The sequence below is a fragment of the Lynx canadensis genome, chromosome A2 (assembly GCF_007474595.2).
Source record: "Lynx canadensis isolate LIC74 chromosome A2, mLynCan4.pri.v2, whole genome shotgun sequence".
Classification (NCBI taxonomy): domain Eukaryota; kingdom Metazoa; phylum Chordata; class Mammalia; order Carnivora; family Felidae; genus Lynx; species Lynx canadensis.
The window spans coordinates 56,821,499-56,841,378 of NC_044304.2; the positions used below are offsets into that span (position 1 = coordinate 56,821,499).

Here is a 19,880-nt window from a genome sequence, read left to right on the forward strand (position 1 = left end):
GAGGAAATATTTAAGACAATTGTAAATGAGATAGGGTAAACAGATTTGATGAAAGGTAAGGTTTCTACATTTCACTCAAACTGGAAATATGTTGACACCAGTAGGCTGTGATAAGCTAGCTATGCATAATGTAATTCCTGTAGTAACCACTAAAAACCTATATAAAGAGATGCATTCAAAAATGCTTAGATAATCAAAATAGAGTTCTAGAAAGCTTTCAAATAACCCACCAGAAGGCAAGAAAACAAAGAAACAGAAAGCAAATATTAAAATGGCAGACCTAATCTCTAAAATATCAATAATTACACTAAATGTAAATGGTCTAAATAAACCAATTAGAAGAGCTAGTGAATTTAAAAAAAAAAAAACTGCACTAAATGCAAGGGCATTATGCTGAAGCAGGGGAGCGTATCTCAAAATGTCATACACTGAATGTTTCCATTTATATAACTGTTCGTTTCCCAGGGCTGCCATAATAAATTACCACAAACTGGGTGGTTTAGCACAACAGAAATGCATTGTCTCACAGTTCTGGAGGCTACAAGTGCAAAATCATGGTGTCAAGAAGGCCATGCTCCCTCTAAAGATGCTAAGGAAAGATTCTTCCCGGTCTCCTCCAGTTTCTGGTAGCCTGACACACTTCCTGGCTTGTGACAGCATAACTCTACTCTTCACATAGCATTCTCCCTATATCTCTTCATATAGTCTTACCTCTATGTCTCTACATCCAAATTTTATAAGGACAGCAGTCATATTGGATTAGGGCCCATCCTCAAGACCTCATTTTAACTTGATTACCTCTGTAAAGGCCCAATTTCCAAATAAAGTCACATTCTGAGTTGCTAGCAGTTAGGTGTTCAACATATCTTTTTGAGGGAACACAATTCAACCCACAAAAATAACATTCTCAAATTGACAAAATTATAGAGATGGAAAACACGTTAGTGGTTAGGGGTGGTGGGAGGTTAAGAAGTGGTTGTGACCATAAAGGGATAGCATGAGAGATCTTTGTGGTGATATAGTAATTCTGTATCTTGAGTGCAATGACAGTTACATAAATCTACACAAAAGATAAAATGGCATAGAACTACACACACATTTATCAATATCTGATTTTGATATTACACTATAGTTATATAAGATATAACCACTGGAAAAAAACTGGACGGGGTACCTGGATGATAGTTGGTTAGCATCTAACTTCACCTCAGGTCATGATCTCACAATTCATGGGTTCAAGCCCCACATCAGGCTCTGTGCTGACAGCTCAGAGCCTGGAGCCTGCTTCAGATTCTGTGACTTCCTCTCTCTCTGCCCCTCCCTGGCTCATGCTCTGTCTCTTTCTCTCTGTCAAAACTAAATAAATATTAAAAAAAAACACATTCAAAGCACATACAAAGGTTCAAATGGAACATAAAAGATGGCAGAACAATGCCTTCAAAACTCTGAAGGAAAATTAGAATTCTATGCCTAGCTAAACTATAAATCAAGTGTAAGGGTAGAATAAAGATATTTTCAGAACATGAGATCTCAAAACAATCACCTCTCATTAACCTGTTCTCAAGAATCTACAGGAAGATGTCTTCCAGCAGCAAAACCAGAAAGCAAACAAATCAAGAGGAAGACAGAATCCAGGAAACAAGGATCCCACCAAGAAAGGAAAAAGGGAACTCCCAGGATAAACATCAGTGCTAAACCTGGTTGGTTCAAAATGAGTGAGCATCTAGGTGAGTGCTGTTACTGTATTCACGAAGCCTGGCGGGTGGGATCTGAAGGGAGGATCACTACCTGCACTTGAAAGACACCTGTGGTGCAGCGGGGAGACATCAAGAGTCGGTAGCTCTTAATCCCAGGAACCTAATCTCTCTCATATCTTGCTATGAGATCCTAAATGATTATACATCTCACATAAGGTCACGGTGGGGAAGTAGAGATGACACGGACAACTGGATGGGAAAAAGAGCTCTCAAGTCCGTTTTTCTGGCTCACTCTTACCTCTAGTTCATGGATTGGCACAGGTTGTGATGGAAGGCAGGAAACACACTTGATCTTTATGGTCAAAGGGTTTAAATCCTGCTTTTGCTCCTCAGTCATGATAGGAACTTCTGTTTTAAAACTCAAATAACAATCTAAAATGCTGGCAGACTTCCAACAGCCACAACTCGTGACAGTTTGCCATCCTAGGAGGGACATACACAGAGCATTAGACTGTTACTCTTGAAAGCCCCACCACAAATACAGAGGGATCGGGCAACCTGACAAAAGCCAATGATAAATCACAACTAAAAGAAGAAAACTTAAAAGAAAAAAAAAAAGCAAATTGGCAAACACCTATGGGCAGCATAGTATATGTCAGTTTCTCAAACTGAGGTCCCATAGGTCTCCTAAGAGAATTTACTTGTTGTGATTTAATCTTGATCATCACCTTGTAATATCAGCATTTCCTGAATCATCTACAGGAATACCAATGTTTGGGTACCTTCAAGCAGTCTCATGTACTTGGTCTGGGATGTAGCCTCCACACTAGGGTTTTTAAAAACTTCTCAGGCTGGGGCGCCTGAGTGGCTCAGTCGGTTGAGTGACCGACTTCGGCTCAGGTCATGATCTTGCCGTTTGTGGGTTCGAGCCTCGCGTCAGGCTCTGTGCTGACTGCTTGGAGCCTGGAGCCTGCATCGGGTTCTGTGTCTCCCTCTCTCTCTGCCCCTCCCCCACTCACTGTCTCTCAAAAATGAGTAAGTGTTAAAATAAATAAATAAATAACTTCTCAGGCCATTTGTGGCTGCTGAAATTTAAACTTAAATATAATTTAAAACACAGTTCCTTCATCACACAAGTCACATTGCAAATGTTCAAGTGGCCACGTGTAGCTAGGAGCCACTGGCCTGGACACCACGGATACAGAACATTTCCATCAGTGCAGAAAACTCCACTAGAGAGTGCTGCTCCAGGCAATTATTTTAGAACACAACACATAATGTCAGTGTCTCTGTTACAGGGCCCAGTGGTGCCACTTTCACTGTCGCAGTCCAGTGAGAAGAGCCTAGATGCTGACGTAGAATATAACTGGTACCTGATCAAGCATGGCGCCCCTTCCCCAATGGCTGCGCGATGGCGCAACTAGGGAAAAGGGTGGGTGAACTGAGCCACCGCGTGGCACACGGGTAGCAGTGAGAATATGTTCTTGCAAAAGGCGTCCCTACATTTTACCAGGTGGAGACATACCGGGGTGGGGGGCGAGGGGAGGGGAAGAGGGAAATCCTCCAATTTAACAAGCAGAGAGGCCTAGGCTTAAATCCCGGATTCGATTCTCAGCAGTCATGAGAGGTACAAGCATAGGCTCTTTGAGGCTTCATGTCCTCATGAGCAAAACAGGCACAGATCCCAGCTTTCTTGGTCAAGAGGGTCAAGAGGGCTCATATATGTGAAGGTGCTGGGGATACCACCCAGCATACAGTGGGTGCTCAAAAAAATCAGTTCTATTCCTTTCACGACACTTGTAAATGCGTTTCCGGGGCACACAAAAACCCGGTCAGTCACACTCAGAAAGAGGAGTCACTTCCAGGAGCCCCTGGGTGGCTCAGTCATTTAGGCTTCTGACTTGGGCTCAGATCACGATCTCACGGTGTGTGAGTGCGAGCCCCGCATCGTCTCTCTACTGTCAGCACAGAGCCCTTTTCAGACCCTCTGTCTCCCTCTCTCGCCGCCCCTCCCCCTCCTCAAAAATAAACAAACGTTAAAAAAAAAAAACAAAGAGTAAAGAAAGAAAAGAGCAGTCACTTCCAAAACAAGTTATGGGCCCAGCGTGTCTGGCCATGTGCACAGGCCGTGAGCGTGGGGCCGTGTGCAGCTCCAGGGGAGCAGCCCTCAGTGCTCCCATATCTCTCTTTTCAACAGAGCTGACTCATTAAGGCCATAACTAATTATGATTTGTGTTCTAGAACTTTGCAAGCCTCTTCGTAGAAAAAGACTGCCCAGTTTAGAAGAAATCTCCCGTGCAAACATGCACTCAAATCATCATTCAGAAATTTAGGGCAGGGAGAGCCATAATTCCAGGGTAGGGTTTCCCAACCTCAAAACCACAGACACTTGAGGACAGAGAGTTCTCTGTTGTGGGGACCGTCCTGTGTATCGTGGGGCAGTTAGTAGCAACCCTCTAATGCTCTGCTCCCACCTGTGACAACCAAAATACATTCTCACACTGTGGGGGGTGGAGTGGGGGGAGGCACACGTGCCCAAGCCGAGGAGAGAAAAGGAGCGGGGGAATGAACGCCACACAGTGTGTGCACCGAAACGGCCAGACCTGAGCCTGCATTCATGCCATTTGATCCTGAGAACAGCCCTGTGTGGCCACCATAATGTCTGCTTTGTAGATAGAGAAACCGAGGTCCAGAAATGGTGAGACGCCATCCGAGGTCTCCTGGCCCATAAGTGGCAGAACCCATGTCCAAGCCAGTCCTGCCTGGCTACGCTTGGCCCCTCCACTATGCAATAATAGAAAGTAAAGAGCTCATTCCAAACACAGAATCTTTCTAGAATCTTAATGTGTTACTAGCCAACCAGCATTTATCACTCAGGGATGCAAAGCCTATGGCCTAATTTGAAATTGAAGATGATTACCAAAAATTATCATGCTGGTCTTGGAATAGTCTTATGCTATTATTTTATGGCAAAAACAAACATATAGGGGCACCTGGGTGGCTCAGTCGGTTAAGCATTCAGCTTCAGTTCAGGTCATGATCTCACAGTTCGTGAGTTCAAGCCCCACGTCAGGCTCTGTGCTGACAGCTCAGAGCCAGGAGCCTGCTTTGGATTCTGTGTCCCCTCCTCTCTCTGCCCCTCCTCCATTAACACACTCTCTCTCTCTCTCAAAAATAAATAAATGTTAAAAAAATTTTTTTTAAATAACTAAAAGTAAAAACTAAAAAGTTAAAGGTATTTCCTCAAACTGTATCAATATCAACCCAAGAGCTTGTGAGAAATGATTTTCCAGTCACTCGACACTGACTTTAGGAGGTAAAACCCCAAGCAGCTGCAAAGGTGGGTTCCATCCCAAGACGGAAGCCTAAATTTCTGCAGATTGGCCAGTAGAGGGCGCACATTTACCCTGATGGCCAAAAAAAATTTACAATGAATTAGTCTCGAAAATTACCTTCTCTAAAAGAGAAGGGTTTCCCCCCATATACTATTTCAGAAACGAAGTCACATAATGTTACCCAAAATATATTCTGAGCTTTCCATGAGCACAACCTATGGATATAACATGCCTACTATTTATTATTTAAGCCAGAGAAAGCCTCATTTCTAAATTGTGGTAGATCTTACAAAGCAGAAGAATGAAACCCCTGTCCTGCCACTGAGCTCTGTGACCTCAAGTAGGTTGCTCTGACTTCTCTGAGTTTTGGTCCCTCACAGAATAAAGGAGAGCGAGCCCAACACCACAGCTACAAGTTCACTGGGAGGATCAGAGTTTGCCATGAGCAGTAAATGATGGGCCAGGAATACTGGTTCCTTTTCCTCATTTCCTTTACTAGATGTTTTTGTAAAACTCTGCAGGAAGGCGTTTATAAAAAGCAGCATCCTATTTAGAAAACAAAATCAGGGCAGTTATTCTCACAGGTTTCTTTGGACTTCGGAATCAGACCTGAGTTCCAATCCTGGCCTCGCCTTTACTTGCTGGTGTGATCTCGGACAACCCGGCTGACCTCTCTGCGCCTCTTTTTCCTCCTCTGTGTAATGGAGACACCTCCATTTTGCTGAAATGGCTGTGAGCATGGAAGTAGGTGGCAGAGGAGAGGCTTGGTCAATGCAAGCATCCTGTTTATGGACATTCTAGCCACGTGGGACCAGACAACTAAGAACTGCTGGGAACAGGTGTTAACTACCTGCGAGGAGCGGCATCAGCACCAGTTCGGTAGAGAAAGCTCCGTGCTTCCAATTTCCTGCCCCCTTGGAGTCACTGTCTTCCACTCGAGATTTCCTCTTTCTCTTCTGGCTCTTCTTTTTCACCTCTGACTCTTTCCTTTTACCTGTAAAATCAAAGGAAGGAAATCAGTGTTAAGAGGAGCACGTATCCAAGCTACCATATATGAAATCTTACACGCTGCAGAGATTCGGAAAGGTTCTGGAACAGGGGCGCCTGGGTGGCTCAGTTGGTTAAGCATCAACTTCAGCTCGGGTTGTGATCTCGCAGTTCATGGGTTTGAGCCCCGCATCGGGCTCTGTGCTGACAGCTCAGAGCCTGGAGCCTGCTTTGGATTCTGTGTCTCCCTTTCTCTCTGCCCCTCCTGCACTCATATTCTGTCTCTCTCTCAAAAATAAATAAACATTAAAGAAAGAAGAAAGAAAGAAAGAAAGAAAGAAAGAAAGAAAGAAAGAAAGAAAGAAAGAAAGAAAGAAAAAGAAAGAAAGAAAGGAAGAAAGGAAGGAAGGAAGAAAGAAAGGAAGAAAGAAAGATAGGTAGGTAGGTTCTGGAAGATCCTTGAAGGCAGAGGCTGTCCTTGGTGCTGCCGTTCCCCAGCAACCAGAAGAGGTGTCTAAATGTAGATAGCAGACCAGTTATCAGTTACACTCAGGAAGAATGTGACCTCCTAGACTCTCCTACCCAAGAACGTGGTCAGAAGGGGGCTAAGAATGGATGATGACCACAGCACCATCACATACCAAAGTTCTCCCCCAAGTCAGCCCTTAACCACAGTGTAGGGTTGAGGTTTGGGCTTCGGAGTTGAACCACCAAAGTTCCAGAACCAGGTCTCCCCCTCCGTAACCACTCTGAGCCTCGATCTGTAGAATCTGTAGAATGGGAGCTATAGTGTTTACCCTGTAGGGTGTTGAGAAGAGGAAATGAGCAAAGGTACATAAAATACTCAGCTCTGTGCCAAGCTCAGATCCAGGGATTAAAAAGGAGACAATAAGACATATATTTCTATGGTAATTAAAACCATGAGCTATTTGTTCCGTGATATAACGACCAAGGGAACAGAACTTAGAAAGCCCAGAAATACATCTGCTAGCATAGAGCGACTTGACAGATGCCAGAGGTGGCATTTCAGATCGCAGGAAAGGATGGATCAGTCGGTTAATTGTATTGACTATCCATTCGGAGGCAGATGAAATTATCAGGCATCTCATGCCATATGCAAAATGAATTGCAGACTAATGATAGAAAACAAAAACTTCAAACTCATTTGGAGAATACAAGAAGACTCTATTGACAGCTGGATGAGAAATGATTTTATTTTTTTTCCAATGTTTATTCATTTTTGAAACAGAGAGACAGAGTAGAGTGTGAGCAGGGGAGGGGCAGAGAGAGAGAGGGAGAACCAGAATCCGAAGCAGGCTCCAGGGTCTGAGCCGTCAGCACAGAGCCTGACGCAGGGCTCGAACTCACAGACCGTGAGATCGTGACCTGAGCCGAAGTTGGCCACTTAACCAATTGAACCACCCAGGCACCCCAAGGAAGGATTTCTTAAACATTACCAAAAGTACAAACTAGAAAGGAATAGTCAAATAAAGGGTGTGCAAAACAAAACAGCACACATAAAGTAACAGGGTAAATTGCAGACTGCGGGCTGTGATGTTTATAGTGCATGTAACTGACAATGCATAATTATCCAGAAGATGTCAGAAATAAAGCTTACCCATCGCTAGGAAAAAAATATAAAACCCAACAGAAAAATAAGCAAAGAAATCGCAATAGCCAAATCACATAAGACAGTGACCAAATAGGCACATGAGATGTTCTCAACCCCACTGGGAATCAGGAAATAAGGCCCTGAGTGCACCAAGCACGGCTGATGACATGGAAAAACTGGAATTCTCAGGACTTCTGTCCAGAGAGCAAACTGGTACCACCCAGAGAGTAATAAACCTGAATACCTCCTGAGGAGGTCAACGTGCATTTCCCATGCCCTGTGATCCCTCTGGGCAAATGCCCTAGACTCTCTGGCACGGGCACATGGAGACCTACCCAAGAGTGCTCGCTGTCAAAGCACTGGTGACAGCAGGAAACTGGAGACAACTCAAATGTCCCTCAGTGGGGACTGCATGGGTGAAGGATGGCACGTCCATCTAACGGGGTATTCTACAGAAGTTCCAAGGAAGGAGCTGGACTTAGGTATACGGACACGAATATCTCAAAAATCAAGCTGAATGCAAAGAGCAAGCTGCAGGAAGATATGTACAGTATGAAATCATTTCTGTGACTCACAAAAATAAAAATCAATTACAATGTTGTATGAATGTGTCAGAAAGAAAGGGGTGGCAGGGAAGGGTCACACCAATTTATCTGCAGGACAGGGTATGCTTCTTAAAAGCACAGGATGTAAAGGAGACAAACTCTATCTGTAAACTTTTCTTTCTCAAGAAAGCTGTGGTTGTATTTTACTGTGTACTTTTACAAAGTAAAAAGGAGGGTGTGAAAAGCTCATTAAAATGCTTAAAGAATATTTTTCAAAAGCAAGGCTGTTAAGGGGCACCTGGGTGGCTCAGTAGATTAAGTGGCCAACCCTTGATTTTGGCTCAGGTCATGATCTCATGGTTCATGGGATCAAGCCCCATATCAGGTTCTGCATTAACAACATGGAGCCTGCTTGTGATTCTCTCTCCCCCTCTCTCTCTGCCCCTCCCCTGCCCATAGGAGGGCTCTCTCACACTCTCTCAAAATAAATAAATAAACAAATATATTTTCTTAAAAAGCAAGTCTCTTTAGGGGCGCCTGGGTGGCTCAGCTGGTTAGGCACCCGACTTCAGCTCAGGTCATGATCTCACGGCTCGTGAGTTCAAGACCTGCATCAGGCTCAGAGCCTGGAGCCTGCTTTGGATTCTGTTTCTCCCTCTCCCTCTGCCCCTCCCTGCTCTGTCTCTCAAAAATGAATAAACGTTAAAAAAAAATTTTTTTTTTGAGCAAGCCTCTTTAATCTGAAAAAGAGAAAACTCAGAGTTGAAGGTGTTCCGATGTGAAAGTGTTGACTAGACTTTTAGGGCCTTAAAAATAGGAACATGAACAACTGTGTTTCTGACGCCTGGCAGAGAGCCGACTCAAGCAGCCACTTCTTCCCCCAGCTTCAGAGTGTTGAATGCGAACCAGGAAAAGCAGATTAATTGATAGAGAGTTAAGGAAATGATCTGTAGCAGTTACAGCTGAACAAACAGGAAGTAGGCCATCCCAGAAGTAGCAAGTGCATCAGCTCTAGAATATTCCACCTCATACTGGAAACCCAACTGCTTACTGAAAAACTGGTGAGGAGAACAAGGTCAAGAATGAACAGGTCCACTTAGTGGCTTCTGACAACACTTTGCCTCTTGTCTGTCACTAAGATTACAAGCATCTGCATGAGCAGTTCCTATAACCTAGAATGCTATTTCCCTTATTCCACCATAAGAAGCAAATAACTTATCTTCCAAGATTATTTCCATAACCCCAACTCTTTTGTGCTTCCCCAACATGCCTACCTACCCTACCACAGCATCTATCACATAGGACTATCATTATTTATTAGAAAGTCTCCATCAACATTAGAGATTTTCATGCTTCCTATGTTCATGACACCATGAGTCAGGAGCACAGAAACATTGGTGGAGTGGAAAAGGGATGCAGTGTGGATGGGTGGGATCACGCAGGTAACTGAATGGGATGAGGTCGGTTGGAATGGATGGATGGGGTGGTAGGGATGGCTGGTTGAGGTGAGATAGAATGGGGTAAGTTGAATGTGTATGTAGTATTCTTTTACTTTTGAGTCACATTTGGTCAGATATCAAAGAATCTTTCTGAAGTATTCTGAATTTAAAATATTTCATAATCCCGGGTGCCTGGTTGGCTCAGTCAGTTGAGCATCCGACTCTTGATTTTGGCTCAGGTCATGATCCCAGGGTCGTGGGATCGAGCCCCATGTTGGGCTCCATACTGGGCATGAAGCCTGCTTAAGATTTTCTCTCTCTCCCTCTCCTTCTGCCCCTCCTCCCACTCATGTGCACTCACTCTCTAAAATATATAAAAAAAAGAAATATTTCATAATTCTTCCTAGTTACGTTATAAAATTCCAAAATCCCATCCTAACTTACTTTGAAATTTTTGCTTTTCTACTATGTTTGTTAAACTGCTAAATGATCTCTCCATTAATTCCTTCATCTCCATCCCAGGTGCTGTCTCCAAATAAACAGTTGGTTCTCTTGAAGTACTCCATCTAGAAAATTCACAAAGAGAAAAATAAATGAAGGTGAAAAAAATCAGGGACCAGACCTAAGAATCTATTTACTGGACCAAATATGAGCAGATTTTTTAAAATGACACTGTATTTCTCTAACCAATGCTTCATAAATTTCATTGTGCATATGAATCACCTGAAAATGCTGTTAAATAAAAGTCAGGTTAGGGTTCAGTAAGCCTGGAGTGGACCTGACATTCTACATTTTTAACAGGTTCCCAGGAATGCTGATGCTGTTGCTCTGCAGACCACACTTGTACTATCAATTTCTAACCAACCAGAGACATTAAGGAAAATATTATATTTTTTATAAAAGCACTCAAACTCTAAAAACATCCAGGAACTCGCTTACAGGAATTATCCAACATCTATAGGAAGAAAAATTTTTTAACTCTATTAAAAATCATAAAGAAGGAACTGAATTGGGTGAAAAGGTATACCATGATCATGGACAGGAGAACTTCTCAATGTAAAAATGTCAATTCTTCCCAAATTAACGCATAAATTCAATGCAAAAAAACAATTTTTTAAAAATCAAGATTCTGTAAAAATTTTTTAAAATGTTTTTATTTACTTTTGAGAGACAGAACGAGTGGGGAAAGGGCAGAGAGAGAGGGAGATGCAGAATCTGAAGCAGGCTCGAGGCTCTGAGCTGTCAGCACAGAGCCCGCCCGATGCAGGGCTCAAACTCACGAGCTGTGATACCATGACCTGAGCCAAAGTCGGATGCTCAACCAACTGAGCCACAGAAGCGCCCCCAAAAATTGATTTTTTTTAATGACATGGTCTCTTGGGTTCTCCCCATCCTATTCTCTCAAGCCACCAGCTGGGCCTCCACCCTGGTCCCCACAGCATCCAAGGAATCTCCTTCTCCATATCCTTCTTAGGCTCCAAGAGCAACTGCACTCAGCAGGAAAGGCTGTGGACTTGGTGATCCAAAGGTATGGGATGGGGTCCTGGCTTTACCAACACTCCCAAGATTCCAAAGAATTCCAATTTTAAAGCTTTGTGCAAATTGCTTTACCACCACTCTGTTAGCTTGTGAAGACAATGGAGATAGTAATACCACCTCACAGAGTGACCATGATGAGGATTAAATGAGATAAACTACACATGCAAAAGTACAGTACATGTTTACACACATAAACACAACCATTCCTTTCTCTATTCCTTTAATTTCACCTGGATTGTATGAGTTCTGACTTAACTGAAGTTACTAAAACCCACATAACTCTTGGCGAGAGTTTATAGGGCCAGTACAAGAGGGGGTTCCACTCCCACTCCCCAAAATAACATGGGTCCATCCTTACCGAACTGTGCCAAGATCATCCATTCGGAGTGCCTTTTCATATTCCTCGGAGCTCTTGGAAAAAGTTTCAGGCTCTGCTGAGTGAGAATCGGATAATATTTATTAGTAAATGGACTTCTTGTCCCATTCTAGTTCATTAAGAAATGAGGGCCCTTGACCCATTTTGCAATGCCAGTCACCAGACAGAGGGCTTGGTGTGTGGTGAGCATTCCATAAAAAGATTAGTTAATAATGAATGAGTAAATGAGTGAATGTAATTGTAAATAATTACAGTTATTTGGACAAATGGAGGCAAGACAAGGCCTCCGATTTCTTATATAACATGCCATGGAGGGGGGGAGAAAGAAAGTCTATTCAGTTGTCTGCTTCAGCACCATTTACATCAGAGAATACTGAAAACACTTCCAAGACCCCCAAGTTTCCACCTACAGGGAACGATTAAGAAACGTATAGTGCTACCAGCAGCTGATATATTATGTAGTCACCACAAATGGAGTTTATGCAAAGTTCTTAAGTAAACAGGAAAGTGCATGTGGTGACAGGTTAATCTCAGAATACAAAATTCAGAATCCGGAACAACCTCATCTAGGCAAAAGAAAAAAAAAAACAACTTACAACAAAGGTATTTGCCATAATATAATAACCAAAATATCACACTGCTTGTTCCTGGTGATGGAATTATAGACTGTTTTCCCTGCTTGTTTTGTACTTTTCTATATTCACTGAATTTTCTTTAAAAAAAAAAAAAACCCACAAGTGTAACTCCTACAGTTAGAAAAATTGTATAAGTCACAAAATAAACAAAAATAAAACAAAGAAAAAGGATCAACAACAGAAAGTGACTCCTGCCCTGAGAGCATTGTTTGCTTCAAGGGCGAAGCAGCACCAGCAGGAGTTGCTGATACACATGAAGGGTACCAGTGCACATGCACAGTACCAGCAACACCCATCCACCTCGTTCTCTGCCATCGCCCTTCACTCAGTTTGTCCACGGAGGTCATCTCCACTCACCATGTGAAGGCTTTATGTGTTTTCCTGCCTTTTCTGCTTTTTCTGGTGCATGCTCCTGGTTCCACTCCTTTCTGATGTGTGCGTCCTCTTCACACAATCTTCTCTGACTTAAAACCAAATTTTTCACTTCCTCTAGAATGCAGGAGGAGAATCATTGACTCAGTCAATCAGAAATACTTACTGAACATCTTCTGTGCATACGGCACTCTCCTAGTGCTGCAGATGGGGCAGTGGACAAGACAGGCAGGACCCCTGTCTTCCAGCAGCAGTTGCCTAGGGGGCTCCTTCAAAATACCAGGTAATTCAAACTTCAACTGGCAATGACTTCTTCCAAATAAGACCATTAAGGATTTGACTTGTGTTGGTCCATTTAATCATCACATTTCACTTGAAGGCACTTCCACTTGCCCTACTTTACAGATGGGGAATATGACACTTAATGGTAACTTTCCTGTGATCACAGAGCTGGCACTTATTAAGCCAGAGCTACCCTCAGGGCTCAGGGCATCGAGCTAAGGAAATAGGTCCTCTGTTTTTCACTTCTATCAATACAGGACTCTGCAGAAACGTAGCAGTAACCAACACGTATGGAATAATGAATGAGCAGAGGGAGCAAATGAATGAATGGAGATAATGGAAGCTACGAGAAAGAGGTGAAATGGGGTGCCTGGGTGGCTCAGTTGGTTAAGCATCCAACTTCGGCAAAGGTCATGATCCCCCCATGGTTGGTGGGTTGGAGTCCCGCCATCGGGCTCCAGCTCAGAGCCTGGGACCTGCTTCGGATTTCTGTGTCTCCCTCTCTCTCTGCCCCTTCTCTCTCTCTCTCTCTCTCTCTCTCTCTCTCTCTCTCTCTCTCTCAAAAATAAATATACATTATTATTTTTTTTTTTTTTGGTTGTCACAACAGGGAGACTATTGGCATCTATCAGGTCAAGGTCCCAGGACAGTCCCCACGGAATGATCTGGGCCAAAATGCCAACAGCACCGAGGGCAAGAAACCCCAGATAAAAGTGAAAGATGAACAGTCGGAAATGCCCCTCCCCCCCACCCCATGTCAGACCGGCTCCTCAAGAAGGCAGGCTGGAAACCCAGAGAAAGGAGAGGCTTTCCAGTCACAAACAGAATGGGTTCTGATTGCGGCACTGCCTTGCCCTTCAAGCAGGTGTGGGTCTTCTTTGCTCCCTGTAAAATGGGGACAACTGTACTTGTCTGCAGCCACCACCATCAGTGCTCTAGACCGTACTCCGACCAATCTCAGACGCACACTGCCGCGACGTTTCAAAGTCTCTAAAAACTGGATGCATCTTATGATTACCACCACAGAGTTTAACTGGTAGCATTTTAGGATGCTAAATGCTTATTTATTTATTTTGATAGAGAGAGGGAGCACAAGCGGGGGAGGAGCAGAGAGGGGGGAGAGAGGGAATCTCAGGTTCTGTGCTGCCAGAGCGTAGAGCCCGTTCACAGGGCTCGATCCCACCGACTGTGAGATCACAACCTGAGCCGAAATCAAGAATCAAACGCTTAACCGACTGAGCCACTCAGGCGCCCTAGTTTTTAAATTCTTTATAGACAACACACACCCTCTTTATTGCGGGGTGGGGGGCACTCCCATCATCCTGCCTCAGGGGCATATAACCACCGGAAGTAGTAAGCTGCCCAAGGTCAACATGGAGACAGGTTGAAGTCAGCTATCTGACTTCAAAGCCTGGATCTTTCCACTCTCCTGGCTCTCTCCTTGGAGATGAGCTCAAAAGGACACTTTCTGGTCCTTGAGAGAATATTCACCCAAGTAAGAATCTAGAAGGTCTATACGAAAATGTTAACATGGTTGTCTCAGGGGTGTGGGACTTTTAGGTTTTCTCTTTTGTTTCTTGGTGTCGTGTGTGTGTGTGTGTGTGTGTGTGTGTGTGTGTGTGGTCAGGGAACACCCATTACTTGGCCAGAAGACAGACCAGTGGGGACTGCACAGGTCACGCTGCCTGGGGACAGGAAGTCCAGAAATGCGGCAGAGGTGGAGGTGGGGACCGTGTACATGCAAAACAGATGCTGTCCACCCTCCGACACAGCTCCGCCGGGCGGTACTCCCAAGCTTGTCCACAAAGTAACATGTTCCCCGAAGTAAATGATGGAACACTGGCTTTTATCCTGTAAACACTGAGAGGCCACACGCCTGTAGAAACGTTTCAAATAAAACACAAACACCCGACTTACCAAAAGATCCTGCGTCTTCTGAATATGCAGGAGTCTTTAACCGATAATACCTGACTTTTCTTGAAACTTTGTCCTTGGTGTCCCAGACCTTCAAGGTGATTTTGTGAACATTTATTTTCTTTAGTAATTCCTTCGTCATGTTGATGTTGAAAGTCTGGGTCCATGACACCCAGATTTTGTCCCCTTCCTGCCATGGCCTCACCGTCTGTGTAAAAGAACACCAAGGGGTTTGAAGCGTGCAAGGCTGGGAGGCTTAGAGCCCACGACTACCCATCCCTGCCAGCCTTGCCCTTCCGGGGACCAAAGCCCGGTGCTGCTCTCCACCTGTCTGCCTTCTGGGCCCGGCCCTCCCTCAGCTCCCACTCCACATCAGGAAATGGGTGTCCTGGCCTGGGCCCTGTCACACCTCTGGGTTCCTCGGGAACCCAGAACCAAAGCAATTACCTACAAATAGCACCCTCTCTAGTGACTTCGAAGCACTGACCCACAGCCAGGCCTCGGGCAGGAGGGTGGGTGTGTGCGCGGGCAAGCAGGTGTGCACACACATGGGTACCCAAAAAAGAAATCGTAAGAGGGGCAAAAACTTTTAAGACACCAAAGAAGCTACCTGACAAAGATACCTAAATAGAAAGTCAGGTAACTGGTATTATTAGGTCAGTGAGGATTCTCATTCAGTAGGGCTGGGGTGGGAACTTAATATCCTGCATTTCTAGCAAGCTCCAGGGAAGCAAGCACCCTTGGTACAGTATTAGACTATATGTGAGGTGCACATGCACACACACACACACCTTTACTCCTGAATCCAGGAACAATTTGGCCACCGTTGGAAACACCACCATGTCAATCTTTTTAGGCTCTCCATCATCCGGCAGAAGGAAATACTCCATGTGGTAGTAACAGCGAGCCTTGGAAGCATGCTTGTCCATTCGAGAGTGTTTCCTATGTTTTTCAATAAAACATGTATGTTTTCCTCTATGACCTAGGAGACACGATTTCAGGAGTCTTGGTTGAACCTCACACGAGAAAGCAGACCCCACCCTGCAGTGCCCTGGAAGCAAGGAAGAGCCCGAGGCTGTGGGAGGCTGCCCCTGCCCCCGCCCCCACCCCCGGGCTGCTCGCCCAGCCTGGAGGCTGAGATACAGATCCGGTCCCCCTGGCCGGTAGAGGAACAAGCTGTGCACCAGTCAGCAGGGTGCAAAAACACAGCGTGCGACTCTGAAAGGGAGTGTCTCCTTAAATGTTTCACCTGCCTGCTTTGCCTGCCTCACGGCGGTCTTGGCAGTAAAAAAGTTCGAGTCACCAAGACCGTAGGTCAATTCTAAACGTGGTATATACATCTAACCAAATAGCATCCAGAGTATCTGAGGCAACAATGGATAGAACTACAAAGGAGAAGCCGAAATTAATCTTCTACCGGGGGCGGGGCGGGGGAGACCAAGTAGGAAAAAAAAAAAATAAAAAAAAAAAAATAAAAATAAAAAAAAAAAAAAATATATATATATATATATATCACTCAAAACATGGAGTTCTTTTCTCTGCCCCTAATCTTGGGGTTCAACCATGTGACTGGCTTTGGCCAAGAAAATGCTAGCAGGTGGGAGGTGCTCAAAGACTTGAAGAGTTCTTGGATGTCCGGGCTTGCCCCCTTGGTGTGCCTGTGCCTTCCCATAATGAGAATGTGTCTGGCTAGCCCCCATGTCCCGGAGGAGAGTGAGAGGGGCACGAAGGGGTGAGAGGGGCACGAAGCAGAGCAGAGCCACTACAGGGAGACCCGCCTGGACCCGCCCACCTGCTCATCCAGAACGAGGGATTCCTGTTCGAAGCCCCCGACTTGTGGAGTTGTTTGGGTTTGTGACACAGCATTTGTGCGGTAAAAACCAACTGATGCACCGATACACCCAGAGAGCTGGATCCCATGCATCTGAGAATCTGTATTTTCAACAAGGAATTAGGTGATACACAACCAGCTGAGGGGAACCAATGCCTTCACCTCTTCCCCATGTTCTCATCTGCAAAAAGTAGAAATAATACCACCTACCTCTTAGGGTTATTGAGAAGATTAAGCACGTGAAGCCCATGTAACCGCTTACTTGCTGGCCCACTGTGGGCCCCTGAAATTGCAGCTGCTTTTCTGATCCCTGCTGCTGGCATTGGCCACATCACTTGGGGAAGCCAACAGAGGGAGCTCAGGGGCCCCAAACTTCTGGGGGCAGGTCATTGGCGCACCCCTTTCTGCAGAGGGTGTTGGGACTCTGCCCTAGCACTTACCAGCAGTCACCGGGAAGGCCAGTGAGATGACGAACTTGCAGGGGACAGCCTGGGGCACATCAGACTGGAAGCTGTCGGCAGGCCCATGTGAGGACTTGCTACGCGGGTGGTCGGAATCCAACTCCAGGGCTTGTGTTCTGACCTTCAGGTACTCCTCCGTGTCCCACTCACTGCCAGACTGGTAAAAGCTGCCCATGGAGGACATGGGCCCCATGCTCGCCCTGTCCTCATCTTCCCACTCCCAGGCGTGCAGGGACATTCCGCAGAGCACCCACAGGCCCGGCACTCCTGGCTGGAAGACGATGAAGGCACTGCTGTCACCACCCTCTGTTCCCCGGAGGCAAGCCCTGCCTCTTACCCACCCTTCCTCTCCTTCCCTTCCTTTCCCTTGTCCTGTCTGGGGTGAACGGCCAAGGCCTGGAACACCGCCTGGCCCACAGTAGGCGTGCAACAGTGAGTCACAGAGAATGACGGCTTGCAGGACTCAGGATAAGCAACACCGACTCCAGCTTGAGTCTCCCTCCTCCCCCAGCCCCAGCTCCTCCCCCTTTCGCCAAGTCAATCATTGGCACTTCTGGAGAGCCAGCCCCAGGTGAGTGCAATTCCCTAAGAACCGAGAAGCTGGGAGAGAACCGGGTGTTTCCACTCCGTGGGGCCGCGGGTGAGCAATGTCAAAGCACAGTATGCGTTTGCCACGTAGGGACAGGCGAACCGGGCCAGGGGACGGCAGTGCAAGGGCCTGGTGAGGTCAAAGAGGGCGGGAACACCCCCGCCCCCGGGGGCAAGACACGAATGGGCACTGAGTGCTGGGCTCAGGGCACAAACTCTGGGTCCATGGAGGAGGAACTCGGGCAAATGCTCAGAAAGGGGTGCCCAGCAGGACGGGCAGGTGGCAGGGGACCTTCGGTACCTGCAACGCGATGCGCTGGGCAGCACCCAGGGCTCAGACCCTGGCGTCAGCCAGCTCGTACACCCGCTGCACAGCCGCCAGGCGAGAAGGTTCGGAGGGTGCAAGTCGATCCACCCAGGCTGGGAGGCCCGGGGGTCGAAGCTGCGCACTTCTGTTTACAGTTGCTAGGAGACAGGCGTGGCTACGGCTCTGGGGCGGGGCTCCTCTGGAGGCGGGGCTCCTGGAGGTGGGACTTCCGTCCTCAGCCCCTGGTCCCTGACCAGGTGCAGCCAAGGTGTGGCAAAAAGGTGTATCCAAATCCGGAAACTAGTTGGAGCCCTTGCATGCACGCATTCATCCATTCATCCATCCATCCACTTAAAGAATTCCAGATCTGAACGTGAGCGCCTATTACACACCTCGCTCTTACCTGCAGTACAGGGGACAAGGATTGTGGCCCCTCCTGTACTGCCATCAGCCCCCACCTTCCATTCTTTGATAAGGGCGAGGGAAGCAATGGGCTCTGAAAACTCTGATATCTCTAACCCTACCCCAAACCTTTTTCACATAGACTCTGCTTCTGTCGCTGATGTCCTTAAAATATCATGAGAATTCTGTTTCGTGATCAGGAGCCCCAACTCAGAGATGAGAAAACTGAGGCTTCGACTGGTGCCACGACTCGCCGGAGGTCATACAAGCGAGTGTGTCGCAGCACTGGGTGGAAATCCAGACTATCTGACGCTAAAGCCTGGGCTCGTCTGCAAACACCACCGCCACCCCCAAGCTCCCCAGCTGAGAGAACACTGGCGGCTGCTCCCTACGTAGATCACAGAACATCCAAGGGGCTAGGGCGGAGGGACACACCGCAGAGGTAGCTGGCAGGGGGGGGCCAGGGGCAGGCTTCATGGAAGAGGTGACAAAAGCCAAACTTCAGGGCTTGCCAGGAAATGAACGCAAGAGAAAGTATTCCAGGCAGCGGGAAGAGCCTATGCAAAAGCCCAGAGGGGGTGAAGGTGCCCGCAAGTTCTGGGAAGGGATGATGAGGCCGGAGTGGTGAGCGGAGGGCCCCTGAGACCCACCCAGGTGTGAAGGGCAGGCAGGGCTCAAAGACTAGGGTCAATGAGGAGCCACCTCGGGTTTTCTGTTAAGGGAGAGTAGCTCCACTCAAGAGAATGGGAGCTGAGACTCCACACGTGTACCTGTTGGGGAAACTGAGGCTCTGAGCTGAGATATGACCTACCCATGGTTAAAGAAGCAAAACTGTGGCCCAGCTGGAGCGGGAACCCAGGTCCCCTGCCTCCCACTTCCTGCCTCCCTAGACCACCCCCTTCTAGAATCCTGCCCACTGACTGGGGCCCTCCAATAGTCCTCAGGTTGAATCAATCTAAAAAAACCTGAGGCTCAAGAACAGCTATGAGGGGAAGGCCCCAGATGGCAGCGAGCACCCTGGAGAGGAGAACTCAAACTCTCCCCACTAAATGCCATACCGCCCTCTCATACTGTACCGCCAGCAGCCTGGACATCACCATCTACAAACCAGGAAGTGCTAAAGAGACACACACAGGGTTGGAAGAAAAGAAGGCTGCTAGGATGCACCAGCTCCCAAAAGGCCCCATTAATAAGGGCAGGTCGAGGCACCCGGGTGGCTCAGGTCATGATCTCACAGTTCGTGAGTTCGATCCCCACACTGGGGCTCTGTGCTGACAGCTCAGAGCCTGGAGCCTGCTTCAGATTCTGCGTCTCCCTCTCTCTCTGTCCCTCCCCTGCTCACTCACTCTCTCTCAAAAGTAAATAAACATCAAAAAAAATGTTTTAATAAAAAAGAAAGGCAGGTCAGTGATACCACCCTTCCCTGCACAGACAGCAGGCCTCCTGTTCCTCAGGTCCCCCTGCTGACCCAAGGCTGGTTTCTCTCCAAAGTCCATCTCCCCAGCATCTCCTGTGGTGTGGACAGCTCTGAGCTCAGAATTGAGAGGCCACAGGCCTG

The 19,880-nt window shown here is 46.7% G+C and overlaps 1 protein-coding gene across 2 annotated transcripts in view; it reads right to left on the bottom strand.

The window, feature by feature from the left end:
* Nucleotides 1–18,168, bottom strand: part of CFAP92 (cilia and flagella associated protein 92 (putative)) — a 65,674-nt gene extending 47,506 nt beyond the window's left edge. The window contains exons 1-9 of one of the 2 annotated variants that reach the window (XM_030307510.1): nucleotides 17,915–18,168; nucleotides 17,005–17,296; nucleotides 15,525–15,715; nucleotides 14,737–14,941; nucleotides 12,523–12,654; nucleotides 11,513–11,588; nucleotides 10,060–10,181; nucleotides 5,883–6,026; nucleotides 1,996–2,180 (exon numbers count right to left, since the gene is read on the bottom strand). In XM_030307510.1, coding sequence (XP_030163370.1) covers nucleotides 1,996–2,180; nucleotides 5,883–6,026; nucleotides 10,060–10,181; nucleotides 11,513–11,588; nucleotides 12,523–12,654; nucleotides 14,737–14,941; nucleotides 15,525–15,715; nucleotides 17,005–17,263 — 1,314 coding nt within the window. In that variant the 5' untranslated portion in view covers nucleotides 17,264–17,296; nucleotides 17,915–18,168. The remainder of the gene's footprint in view (nucleotides 1–1,995; nucleotides 2,181–5,882; nucleotides 6,027–10,059; nucleotides 10,182–11,512; nucleotides 11,589–12,522; nucleotides 12,655–14,736; nucleotides 14,942–15,524; nucleotides 15,716–17,004; nucleotides 17,297–17,914) is intronic. The other variant, XM_032592362.1, reaches the window with a different exon arrangement.
* Nucleotides 18,169–19,880: the final 1,712 nt, after the last annotated feature.